Source organism: Hypanus sabinus, chromosome 10 (assembly GCF_030144855.1).
Source record: "Hypanus sabinus isolate sHypSab1 chromosome 10, sHypSab1.hap1, whole genome shotgun sequence".
Lineage (NCBI taxonomy): Eukaryota > Metazoa > Chordata > Chondrichthyes > Myliobatiformes > Dasyatidae > Hypanus > Hypanus sabinus.
The window spans coordinates 40204288-40218303 of NC_082715.1; the positions used below are offsets into that span (position 1 = coordinate 40204288).

Genomic DNA, 14016 nt, shown 5'->3' on the forward strand with positions numbered 1-14016 from the left:
TTACATACATCAAGCGAAGATACAAATATCTCTGCCAGGACCTTTGTGATTTCTTCCTTTGTTTCCTACATTGTCCTTGGAAACACTGAACCATACCCTGAGAACTTATCCACCTTCATGCGCTTCAAAATGTCCCAACACTTTCTGATCAGTTGTGGGTTTGTTTCAAGCTATCACTGTCCGCTTCCCTGAATTCCCTGGCTCCAATGATCTTCTCCATGGCAAGTACCGATGAGAAATATTCAGTTAAGACCTGTGGCAAGGAGGAAAGTAGATAACCTGATTAATAAGATGCAGGACAAAGTCTATTTCAATGTGAACTTTCTAAAATAAAAATAGATCAGTGTAAGATCAGTTTTAAAAAAACAAACCAACATTTTGTATGCAAATCAGAAACAAGAAAAAATCTGCAGATGCTGGAAATCCAAACATCCAACACTGGAGAAAGAAAAAGAAAGAGAGAAAAGCAATGTCCAAGAGGGTCTGGCAATCACAAGAGAAACATCCAAGACAATAACTTTTCTAAAGTTAAAATGTCCAAAACAAAGCCAGGAAAAAAATACATTTTGAATCTTTATACTACCAAATGATAGGTTAACATATTGGATATAACAGGCATACTTACTTCCTCTCACTTTAAATACATGCCTTCTGTTATTAGACATTTTAACTTTGGAAAAAATTACTTGGCTGACTACTCTATCTAGGCCTCTGATAATCATATTATTTGTCAGATTTCCTCTCAGCGTCCACTGTTACACAAAAAACTACTCAAATTTGGTCAACCTCACCATATAGAACATGGCTTCTATTCCAAGCAGTGTCCTAGTAGGCCTATTCTGCACCCTCTTCAAAGCCTCAACAGCCTTCCTATAATCGGCTGACCAGAAATGAATATTATAGTCCTGATGCAAAATACCTAGAGTTTTATTAAGCTGCAACATAACTTCTCAACTCTTGGACTCGGGCGCCTCAATAAGTAGTTGTCTCATATGCTTTCTTTACCACCTATCAACCTGTGTAGTCATTACCCGGGAGTGACACATTTCAGTTTCTTTAAAGAGGTGTCCAAGAGGATTGATGGTGGATCTTGGAGCACGATGTTCAGCCCATGATGTGTGTGCTAACCGTGTTGCCAAATTCAACTGAACCCACTTCTGTAAAGGAGAGGTGAGAGTGGAATTTAGACCACTGGAAAACGATGTTGGAGAGGTAGTAGTGGGGGACAAGGAAATGGCAGATGAACTAAAGTATTTTGCATCAGTCTTCACTGTGGGAGACACTAGCAATGTGGTGGAAGTTCCAGGTGTCAGGGGTCATGAAGTTTGTGAAGTTGCCATTACTAGGAAGAAGGTTCTTTGGAAACTGAAAGGTCTGAAGGTAGAAAAGTCATCTGGCCCAGATGGTGTACAGTCCAGGGTTCTGAAAGAGGTGGCTGAAGAGACTGTGGAAGCATTAGTAATGATCTTTCAAGTATCACTATATTCTGGAATCGTTTTGGAGACTGGAAAATTGCAAATGTTCCTCCATTCTTCAAGAAGAGAGAGAGGCAGAAAGGAAACTACAAGCCAGTTAGTCTGACCTTAGTGGTTAGAAAGATTTTGGAGTCGATTATCAAGGATGAGCTATCAGGGTATTTGGAGGCACATGATAAAATAGACCTTTGTCAATACGGTTTCCTCAAGGAAAAATCTTGCCTGACAAATCTGTTCGAATTCTTTGAAGAAACAGCAAGCAGGATAAACAATGGAAAATCGGTTGATGATGTGTGCTTGGATTTTTAGGTGGCCTTTAACAAGGTGTCACACATGAGGCTGCTTAACAAGCTAGGAGCCCATGGTATTACAGGCAAAATTCTACCATGAATAAAGTAGTGGTTGATAGGCAGGAGAAAAAGAGTGGGAACAAAGGGAGCTGTTTCTAGATGTTCTGTCAGTGATTAGTGGCGTTCCACGGGACCAATTCTTCTTACGTTATATGTCAATGATTTGACTGATGTAATTGATAGCTTGATAGCTGTGTTGCAAGCCTTGCAGCCAATAGGAAGATAGGTGAAGGGTCAGGTAGTTTTGAGGAAGGAGAGAGGCTACAGAAGGACATCGACAGATTAGGAGAATGGGTAAAGAACTTGCAGATGGAATGCACTGTCAGGAAGTGTATTGTCATGTACCTTGGTAGAAGAAATGAACAGGTTGACTATTTTCTAAATGGAGAGAAAATACAAAAATCTGAAGCACAAAGGGACTTGAGAGTCCCTGTGCAAAGGTCCCTAAAGTTTAGTTTCCAGGTTGAGTCTGTGGTGAGGAAGGCAAATGCAATGTTATCATTTGTTTCTAGAGAACTAGAATATAAACACAAGAATATAATTTTGAGACTTTATAAAACGCAGGTGAGGCCTCACTTGAAGTATTGTGAGCAGTTTGGGCTCCTTGGAAAGGATGTGCTGAAACCGGTGAAGGTTCAGAGGAGATTTAAGAAAATGATTCCAGGATTCACTTTTAACATTTAAGAAAAACATGGACAGGTACATGGATGAGAGGTGTTTGGAGGGACATGGTCCAGGTGCAGGTCAGTGGGACTTGGCCGAGAAATGGTTTGGCACAGCAAAGAAGGGCCAAAAGGCCAGTTTCTGTACTGTAATGTTCTATGGTTCTATTGAAAGGCTTGTCATATGAAGAGCATTTGATGGCTCTGGGCTTGTATTCACTAGAATTCAGAAGAATGAGGGTAACCTCATTGAAATGTATTGAATGGTGAAAGGCCTTGATAAAGCGGATGTGGAGAGGATGCTTCCTATCATGGGAGATTCTAAGACCAGTGAACACAGCCTCAGAATAGAAGGGTGTCCTTTTTGAAAGGAGATGAGGAGGAATTTCTTTAGCCAGGGAGTGATGGATCTGTGGAATTCATTGTCACAGGCAGCTGTGGAGGCCAAGTCTTGATTTACATTTAAGCCAGAAGTTGAAAGATTCTTGATTGGTCAGGGCATGAAGGGATATGTGGGGGAAGGCAGGAGATTGGGGCAAAGCAGACTCGATGGGGCAAATGGTCTAATTCTGCCAATATCATATGGTCTTCAGTGAACGCTGTTTGCTTCTTGATTGTGGGTACAAGTAATCAGATTGAGTTAAACTGTTGCAGCATCCTGTAACGTGTTGGATTGTTTCTGGATTTTCTTGCCATTTTCTGCATTTATCATCTTGAATTTGTTGGTCTTTTGGTATGAATTTCGATAATTTTCGTGTTGACCACCGGGTCCTGTATTGCCACAAGGAACCTCTGTTTCTGGGAAGAGGTAACCAACTCTTAGCTAGGCATTGGATGCTTCCTTGTTGACATCTAGTCTGCTCTGCTAATAATAATATTTGTTTTCTTTCTTTTTTTATTTGCACAGTTTGTTGTCCTTTGCACACTGGTTGTCTGCCCTGTTGGTGTAGTCCTTCATTGATTCTGTTGTGGTTATTGGATTTATTGGATCTGCTTGCAAGAAAACAAATCATAGGGTTGTATATGGTGACATATATGTACTTTGTTAAAATAAATTTACTTTGAACTTTAACTGATGAAGTTAAGTATGTTGTACCCCTTGTTTACCACCCTCTCTATTTGTATTGCCACTTTCAGAGAGCTACAGATTTGAATCCCAAGATTTCTTAGCAATTTGCCCTACCATTTACTCTCTATATTGCTCTTACATTGGCCTCTTGCAGTGCGGCATCTCACACCTGCTCAGGTTAAACTCCATCTGCCATTTGTCTGCCCACATTTGCAACAGATACATATCCTTTTGAGTTCTTTGACAAACTTCATTATCAACAACGCTGCTAATTTTTGTATCATCTACAAACTAATTAATCACATAAATTATTTATATCTGTATCACAAATAAGTTTCAGCTCTTGTCTTTGTGGAACACCACCGGTCTCAAAACTCAGTTTAATTTTATTGCAGTTAATAATACAAAATAAAGAGAGAATTGCAGGGAGTTAAAGTAAACACACTACAGATTATACTGTAGGGAGAAACCCACTACAGTTTATACTGCACTTCAGATTGTACTGTAGTGAGAAACCCACTGCAGATTGTACTGTAGTGAGAAACACACTGTAGATTGTACTGTAGGGAGAAACGCACTGTAGATTGTACTGTAGAGAGAAACACACGACAGATTATACTGTAGGGAGAAGCACACTTCAGATTGTACTGTAGTGAGAAACCCACTGCAGATTGTACTGTAGTGAGAAACACACAACAGATTATACTGTAGGGAGAAACCCACAAGATTGTACTGTAGTGAGAAACACACGACAGATTATACTGTAGTGAGAAACCTACTGCAGATTGTACTGTAGTGAGAAACACAGTTCAGATTATACTGTAGGGAGAAACACACTGAAGATTGTACTGTAGTGAGAAACACAGTTCAGATTATACTGTAGTGAGAAACCCACTGTAGATTGTACTGTAGTGAGAAACACAGTTCAGATTATACTGTAGGGAGAAACCCACTGAAGATTGTACTGTAGGGAGAAACACACTGAAGATTGTACTGTGGTGAGAAACACACTACAGATTATACTGTAGGGAGAAACCCACTGCAGATTATACTGTAGTGAGAAACCCACTGCAGATTATACTGTAGTGAGAAACCCACTGCAGATTATACTGTAGGGAGAAATCCACTGCAGATTGTACTGTAGTGAGAAACCCACTGCAGATCGTACTGTAGTGAGAAACACACTGCAGATTATATTGTAGTGAGAAACCCACTGCAGATTGTACTGTAGGGAGAATGGATAACTTGACACTTTGGTTTCAGATCATTTGTTGAATCTTAACATATTGCCATTCCTGTTTCAGAGTATGTTTATTGCACTGTTAATCAACAGGACTTCAGCATCAGTCATTCTCCTGTAACCATTCATGATGTTATGAGTGCCATTTAGATGCCATTAAATGTTTCCCTGGTCAGAGAAATCTATTAAGCTACCAACACGCTCTGAATGCTGAAGGAACTCAGCAGGTCAGGCAGCATCTATGGAACTGCATAAACAGTCAACAGTTTGGACCGAGATCCTCCTTCAGGACTGGAATGGAAGGGGGAAGATGCCGGAATAAAAAGGTGGGAGGAGCAGAAGGTGCACTAGCCAGTAGGTGAAAGATGAAGCCAGTTGGGTGGGAAAGGTAAAGGGCTGGAGAAGAATACTGCTAAAAGTGGGAGAAAGGGAAGAAGAAGGGACACCAGCGGAAGGCGATAGGCAGGTGAGGAGAAGAGCTATGAGACTAGAGTGGGGCAACAGAACGAGGGAAGGGGATGTGGAAAAATACCAGAAGGAGAAATCGATGTTCATTCCATCAGGCTGGAGGCTACCTGGATGGAATATTACATATAAAGCTACTTCTTCTCATTGTCCTTGATTAATGAAATAATGTTGGGGGATTGTACATATACAGTATACAGATGTAGAGATTTTCACATCTAATCCATATCTTACTGTTCTTCCAATAATTTGACTATGTACAGTATAGTTTAATGGGCTCAAAACTCATATCTGCATGCAGTAGACAACCATGTTCCAGGCTCCATTTTGAAAGTTAATGAAGAAAAACTTCTTCCATTTTATAGCTTGTGCAAAGTGAAATCTAGAAATGTTTCTTTGAAATCATATCCATTCTAGTCATGATAGGCTCATCTATCCATATTTGCCTGTATCCAGTATTGTTAGGCCAATGATGAGAGCTCTGTACATATTAAATACATGTACAGTACGTACAAAGCTGGCTTTCCATGATTAAAGGACAGTATCATGTCACCATTTGGAACGCTCATCATGTGCTCTCCCTACTAGATTACACAGGTCTCTTTGTAATATGTTTTCAGAAACTGTTTTCAGAAATATGACTGTGAGATTGTTAGACTACTGTAGCCTCAACTTGGATTTTTAAAAAAAATTGCCGCTTTTTTTTAATAGATAAGTAATTTTGTGTATGCTTGAATCCATTTCCTATGTAAGTCCCAATCACAGGGGATTGTACTAGGTATTTCCTGTTGCAGTTCACCCATTGTGGGGGTCAGTGTATTATGTGTTGTGCATGTGATTTGTAGATAGGAATTACATTAGATCAAAAGCTTGCAATCAAACTTCAGCTCTTTCGGTAAAGCAGAAGTACTTGAAGCTAGAAGCTCTATGTACATTGAAGCCCCACTGAAACATCATTCATTTATTTTCTAGGACTCCTTTCATTAATTTAGAAGTGTTTCCCTTTTATAGGTGAGCAGTATTGAAAAGTCACACTGTCTGTGAATATGCTGTGATTGTTGTGACAGTCCCTTAATTGTGGTGACTTCCTGACTTGTCCATTTCTCCTCTTCCCTTTACCTCATCCCTTGTGCAAACTTCGCTTCCCTCTCCATCGTCCTTTCTCCATCCCCCAAACCCTCACACTTTTCCTCATTGTTGTGGCCTGTGTAACAGTCATACGGAGAGCTCTAACTGTGCTGACCTGTTTCCCAGTAAAAGAATGAGACAGTAGCTGTTGATGAAAATCCATAAATCAGTTGCAAATGCCTTTAAATGCATTTGGTAGCACACAGTGTGGTGTTAAGAGAAAAAACACGGCATGCAGTTTGCACGAGGAAAATGGGTGAAATCTACAAGCAATCCAGATAAAATTGTATAAAAATAAATATCTTATTAATAGCAGTAATTTGGAAAACATCAGTGAGCGTAATCATTTCTGGTACAAAAAAAAAACTTGGGAGTCCGTAAAAATATACATTACTCAGAGGCACTCGGCAGGTTGGGCAATATCTGTGGAGAGAATAGAATTAATGTTTGTGTTGATCATATATATAATCACAATTTAGTTTTTTATGCTTTGGAAACCACTGTACGTAAACATGTTTGTACCTTTGAAAAGCATTTGATACCTTGCTGTTGTTTTGCTGCTGTTGAGAACCACCTGCTGCCCTTCCTCAGCTGTTGGCCCAATCTTTGTCAACAAGGACCAGCGGTGATCAGGATGGAACTCAGCACTATAGCTTGGATGGTGGGGCTGCTACATTCCCTTTAACACCTGGAATGGGGAGATAGGCCCCAGCAATGAATTTAATCTGATTTAGTCCTGGCAGCAACTCTCAGCAAACAGACAACTGTCTTTCACTTGCTGTTGGGCTAACTCCTCAAAACATCTACAAACGTTTAATCAGAGTCCTAATTAAAGTTCTCAATCCAAAATATCATCGAACGACTTACCTCCACAAATTCTGCCTACCCCCCCCCCCCCAGTTCCTCCTGCAATTTGCTTTTTTTTAACTCCATTGTGACTACTGTGTTTTGCTCTATGAAACAGTTGCTGATCCTAATCTACCCACTCTGTGCCTGAATCATGCAAGACAGTGTTAGGTCATGCCTTTATGAAATGCAGTCTCAGGGTTTTTACCTTTTAACTGCTCACTCGCTTCTGTTTCATCCCGGATTTCTACTTTTCCTTACTTCCAAGTGTTGCTCAGGAAAGTTACCTCAGGAAATTTAACAGCTTTAATCAGAAACAGACTTCAGTTTGACAACTTAGACTCCAAGTAATTTTCCATAAATGCAGCATAGCTTTTATAATCGAGCCAATGTTCAAGAAAAATATCGGTCTGCATTTGTAAAAATCGAGATTTGGTTAAAGAATTCTAGGAAAGCAGTTGAAGTTGTGCAATGTCTATAAAAAGCTATCAGCAAACTATGCATTTTGTTTTCAGCCTTAAGGTGACTGTCAAAAAACTGAGAGATTTTATATGAGATATGTCATGGTTTTGGCTTCATGATTTAATTTTCACTCAACAGTTGGATACCTGTCTCACTGTGAAATGAAGCTGTGGATTATTTGATACAACTGATGTAGAATCAGTACTCTTTCTGAATTAGTTTTACACAGAAAAGATTTCAGTTTAGCTCCACACAGTTCATGAAATTCATTTTAAGATACGACTGACTAGTTTTTTTGAGTTTGGCAAGCAAATGATTTTAATTGGAGGTAGAGAAACTGTAGGTGCTAGAATCTGGAGGAACTCAGTTGATCAGGCAAAAAGAAATTTTAATTGTCCTTCCCGGTTAATCTTTAATTTTTACCTCCCCCTTCTATAGATGAAGTCTCTCCAGAGACTGCAGCTAAGCTTGAAATGCTTTTTAAAAGCTGAGGAATCTAAAAACAAACACAAGTAGTTTATGCAAATAATGCAATCTTGGCCAGGAAATAAATGACGTGCTCCTGACCACCCCAACGCTTAGCCCCCTCCCTCATGTTCCCCACCCAACATGTAAAGACCACTTGAGTACCTATTGAATATTAAAAGTCCGAGCAGATCATCTGATTTGATCCTTCTGCAAGTTGAGGTTGGTCATGAAGAGAAATTCAGTCATTTGCACCAGAGATTATGGCCTCACTTACTGTCAGCCCTGATAGGCTGATGCTGAAAAACATTTGAGTACAGTTGATAAGATAGAAGTGTTCAAGAATTTTATTGACATACATCATTAAACAGGCCTCGCCGGCCTTTCGAGCCACACCAATCAGCAATCTCCAACTTAATCTTCACTTAATCACAGGACAATTCACAATCACTAAATAACCTACCCACTGATACATCTTCCTCCCAAAAGAAAGATGTACTTGCAATATTGGAAGTACAGCAGAGGTTCCACAGTTAAGTCCCTGAAATGGGGAATTTGTTGAATAAAGTGAGGTTAAACAAATTATGCTCTTGAATTTAGAAGAATCAGAGGTGATCTCATTCAAATATTCAGAGTTTGATATGGTTGATGCAGAGTTGATGTTTCTTCTGGCTGAAGTGTAGAATCAATCAGAATATAAGGAATTGATCATTCAGATCAGAGATGTGAAGAGGATGGTGAATCAGGAGGTTGTGAGGCCTTAGTCTGTAGAAGGACTTGGGCAGATTGGGAGAATGGACAAAGAAGTGGCAGATGGAATGCAATGTAGGGAAGTGTACGGTCGTGCACTTTGGTAGATGAATAAAGGCACAGACTATTTTCTAAGCGAGGAGTAAATTCAAAAATCGAAGGTGCAAAGGGACCTGGGAGACCTCATGCAGGATTCTCTAAAGGTTAACTTGTACATTGAGTTGGTGGTAAGGAAGTCAAATGCAATGTTAGCATTCATTTCAAGAGGACTAGAATATATAAGCAGGGATGTGATATTAGGCTTTATAAGGCATAGGTCAGACTGCACTTGGGAGTATTATGAGCAGTGTTACACCCTTTGTCTAAGAAAAAATGTGCTGGCATTGGAGAGAGTCCAGAGGTTTACAAGAATGATTCCAGGAATGAAACGGTTAATATCAAAGGAATTTTTGATTGCTCTGGGCCTGTACTCTTTGGAGTTTAGAAAAATTGCGGGGGCATCTCATTGAAAGCTGTCAAATATTGAAAGGTGTAGGCAGAATAGATATGGAGGGATTGTTTCCTATAGTGGGTGATTTAGAACTAGAGGCAGTAGCCTCAGAACAGAATGACTGTCATTTAGAGATGAGAAGGAAGGGTGGTGAACCTGTGGTATTCATTGCCATGGAAGGCTGTGGAGGCCAAGTCATTGAGGTGGTTTAAAGCAGAGGTTGATAGGTTTGTGGTTAGTCAGGGCATCAGAGGTTTCCAGGGAGAAGGCAGGAGAATGGGGTTGAGAAGGATAATAAATCAGCCATGATGGAACAGCAGAGCAAACTTGATGGGCCAAGTGGCCTAATTCTGCTCCTGTGTTTTATGGTTCTATTTTAAGGATAGAAATCAGTAATTTCAGTAAGGATAGAAATTTTAGACATTAAGAAAATCAAAGGGTATTGGATTAGTGCTGGAACTTCATGTTGGAAAGAATCGGGCTAAGATGTTACTGAATGTTGCAGTAGGAATGAGAGGCTGGAAGGCTGACTGCTGCCTCTGGCTGTTATGTTTCTATATCTGCATTGTTCAATCTACAGAACAAGGTTAAAATACTTGGCTAAGCAATAATTCCATCCTTACCGGAGATCTTCCTTAGTTTAAAATGAAGCACCGTGTTGAAGAAATCCACTGAGACCATTGTGTAAGTCAGTTATAACCAACAGACTGACTGTAGGTTGCAAAAGCAGAAAATGATGGAAACACTCAGCAGGCCAGGCAGCCTCTGTGAAAAGAGAAGCAGAGTTAATGTTTCATCTTGAAACAATAACTTCATTTCTTTTCCAACAGATGAAGCCTAACTTGCAGAGTGTTTCCTGCATGTTTTGTTTTTGTTTCCAGCGTCAGCAGGTGTTTTTTTAAAAATTATTTTTCTTTGGCTGTAGGGTGCTCACGTGCACAATATCCTGAAGGCAGTGACTCCACCTGTGGGAAATGAGCAGTGTCTGATTGGTGTCGATGCAACTTGATCACTGCTGGCAGTGAAACCTGGATATTTGAGTGCATGATCTCAAACTAGGCTGCCTTTTTACATTCACTGGCCACTTTATTCAGTACATTCTGTGCTTAATAAAGTGGACACTCAGTGTATTTCTGTAGGTTTGTGGTCTTTTGCTGCTGTAGCCCATCTACTTCAAGTGTTGTGCACTCAGAGATGCTCTTCAGCACACCACTCTGGTAATGCATGATTAATGAGTTGCTGTCAGCTTAGAACATAAGGAATAGGAGCAGGAGTCGGCCATCTGGCCCGTCGAGCCTGCCCCGCCATTCAATAAGGTCATGGCTGATCTGGCCATGGGCTCATCTCCTCCTACCTGCTTTTTCCCCATAATCCTTAATTCCCCTACTGTGCAAAAGTCTATCCAACCTTGTCTTAAATATATTTACTGAGGTACCCTCCACTGTTTCATTGGGCAGAGAATTTCACAGATTCACCACTCTCTGGGAAAAGCTGTTCCTCCTCATTTCTGTCCTAAGCCTGCTCCCCCGAACCTTGAGGCTCTGTCCCCTCGTTCTAGTCTCACCTATCAGTGGAAACAACTTTCCTGCCAGCTTGAACCTGTCTGACCATTCTCCTCTGACTTCCCTTGTTATCAAGGGGCTTTCGCCCACAGGTCTGCTGCTCATTGGATTTTTTGTTTGTTTGTTTCTCGTACCATTCTCTGTAAAGGCTGTTGTGCGTGAAAATCCCAGGAGATCAGCAGTTTCTGAGATACTGAAACATCTCCATCTGGCACCAGAATCAAGCTACGGTTAAAGTCATTCAGACAACATTTCTTCCCCGTTCTGATGTTTGGTCTGAACAATAACTGAACCTCTTGACCACGTCCGCATACTTCCATGCATTGAGTTGCTGCCACATGATTGGCTGATTAGATATTTGCTTTAACAAGCAGGGATACAGGTGTAGCCATTGAGTGTATAGTTGGCATAGTAACTGATATTCTAGGTAGAGAAGACACAACCATTTCTGTACCTTAAACAGATGTTACAGGCTCCAGAACGGTGACCTTAATCCCACCCACAGCAACCCACCATTTGGATCTTAGGGGAAGTGAAGGAGGACAGGCTACTATGAAGATTAGAAAGAAGCTGCCAACCGTGGCAACCCTGAGAATTTCTCCAGTCACAGGGCATAAAGGAACACCAGTACCAGGTGAATTTGACTAAACAGCCATAGAATCTAAATGCAACTGGGAGTAGTCGTCGTGCCAAATTGACCAAGGGCCCAGGGAATGCAAGGCTAATATCATGGTGTGCACCACATAAAGGTTCGTGGAACTCAATGGTCTCTGGACAGTCAAGTTCAGAATTGTGCTGTGCTCCCTAAGATTCTGACTAAACATAGCTGCTTGCTATGGACACCAACTGAAGCGTTGGTGTTCTCAACATACAGTGTATCAAGAGTGAATTTCAAGAGCTGCACAACCTCTATAGATCTGTCTTTGGTCCACATCCTCTATAGCTCTGTCTGCATTGAAGGCCCAATGCTGAGGCTGCAAACTCTCTGCCTGAAAGAGAAAGCTGAGCAATGGAGATGTGACATGGCCAATGAGCTAGAAAACTCTCAAAAATGGACTGCCTAAAGATGCCATGTTTGTTTGTCTCCTCCTTGGTTGTATTCAATAACTTCTCTTCTTCAGCTCTCTGGGATAGAGATTAGCAACAACTGAGTGAAGAAATCAGAAAAGGGTCCCACTTAGTTGACCCCCCTTTTGTTCAGGTATCTCTCCTGACTTCCCTCTGCACCTCAGTACCTTCCCTTGGGGAGGAATCCTCTCAACAGCACTCTTTCAAACCTCTTCTATAGGGTCACCTCCCACTCCATCACACTCCAGTCACTATGGATCCAGTCCATTCAGCCCCTTTTCAAATGTCATCCAGCAATCATCATAGTGAGCCCTCACTGCACTGCCTCCAGCGGAAGGCTGAAGTGCAGTCCAAGCTCATTGCCCAGTATTGTCGCATCATGTCCCTTGTCCCACTCACCTTCAGCAGTGTGTGTTATCTCACACGTAAGTATCTTGCCTTTTAATAACCAAGTTCTCACATGCATTATCACTTTTCAGAATTAACTGGTATGGTGACATTCTGATGCATTAAGCATGTTGAAATTATAATAATATTCTCTTCAAACTCTATTATAATTTAGCCACAATTGTTGAAGAGAAAATTGATCATTTTTTTCCTTGAATCTTACTGATTTGTGATTGTAAAATGCTGAATTCTGGTCAGAAAATTCCATAAATATTAATGATTTTTGTATTGAAGTATAGAATCAACATGAAGTAATACAAGAAGTGTTTTAATAGTTTAATCAGGAGGCTGCTTGTTACATGTGCCTAAGTAGGCCTGTATTCTCTAAACAACAACACACACAAAATGCTGGTGGAACACAGCAGGCCAGGCAGCATCTGTGTTCCACCAGCATTTTGTGTGTGTTGTTGTTTGAATTTGCAGCATCTGCAGATTTCTTGGTGTTTGCTGTTTTCTCTATTTGGGCAACTGTACTGTCATATAGCACTGTCACTTAACTGGCCTGTTCTCTCAGCAGATGAGGGGTGTGAGGATGAGGAGGAAGCAGAGAGCCTGCAGAATGGAAAAGAAAGGGGTAAGATCATAAGAAATTGGAACGTGATCATGCTTGAAGCTTATCTATGAAGAATTGTTTATCAAATGCTTTATTAACTGAATATTATAAGGAAATGTTGATGTTCAATAAGTGAAACTAATGAATCCTTCAAGGCACAAAAAATAATGTCCAGGGATTTCTGGACTGCTTATCAGTTGCCGCAGGGGTTATCGGTGCTCTTTGGGCCTATCCAGCTGATCTAGTCCATGCTGATTCTTTGCTAGTATAATCCAAAATATTCACTACCACTTTTTTCCTCGTCATGTGTTATTTTAAAAGATGTGAACCAAGAATTTATTATTTGGTACACCGTGAAACGATATCAAAAATAGTCCTGCTGTTTCAGTGTGTGGCACTGAATGTACGACAACACGATTCTGTGTATGCCAGCAAGCAAGCCAAGGCAGAATGATATGGAGAGCAAGCTTTTGCCCATGTGGTAGGCTCCCCTCTCCACACAGTTATTGAATCCAAAGGAATGGCAGAGACCGATACAGTTTGACACCAGAGGCATCGCAGGAGTTACCAGTCAGCGTTAAACTCAGTGAAGGACTGCTTCAGGGACTCCAGATCCGGATTTTTCCTCAGGATTTAGCCACAAAGCAGTGGAAGTTTGAGATTAGAGCTGTCAATCATGGCTGACGAGCCCCATCTGCCTGAAATGACTGGTTTTATGGCACCAGTAACCCGCTTTTGCCCCTTCTTAGTCAGTATGGATCTGCCAGGCTTAGCTAAGCCACACATGAAGGCCAGGAGCTGGACTTGGTTGTCAGAGATTATTTGAGACACATGCTGTTGGGAGCATTTAGTAGGTAGTGAGAGCTTATCCTCACTACCTCCCACTGGCTAGAACAATCTTAAGGAACCATAAATACCATAAACACCAGGGTGCAATGAAATCAGCGAGCATCAGGGAGTATTGTGTTCAGTGTCTTGAAAAAA

The 14016-nt window shown here is 40.9% G+C and overlaps 1 protein-coding gene across 11 annotated transcripts in view; it reads left to right on the forward strand.

Moving 5' to 3' along the window:
* The window catches only part of LOC132400603 (dystrobrevin beta), a 488265-nt gene that overhangs the window by 457987 nt on the left and 16262 nt on the right, over positions 1-14016 (forward strand). For 9 of the 11 annotated variants that reach the window (XM_059981722.1, XM_059981724.1, XM_059981723.1 and 6 more), the window contains one exon: positions 12994-13053. In XM_059981722.1, coding sequence (XP_059837705.1) covers positions 12994-13053 — 60 coding nt within the window. The remainder of the gene's footprint in view (positions 1-12993; positions 13054-14016) is intronic. The other 2 variants (XM_059981729.1, XM_059981727.1) reach the window with 1 other exon arrangement.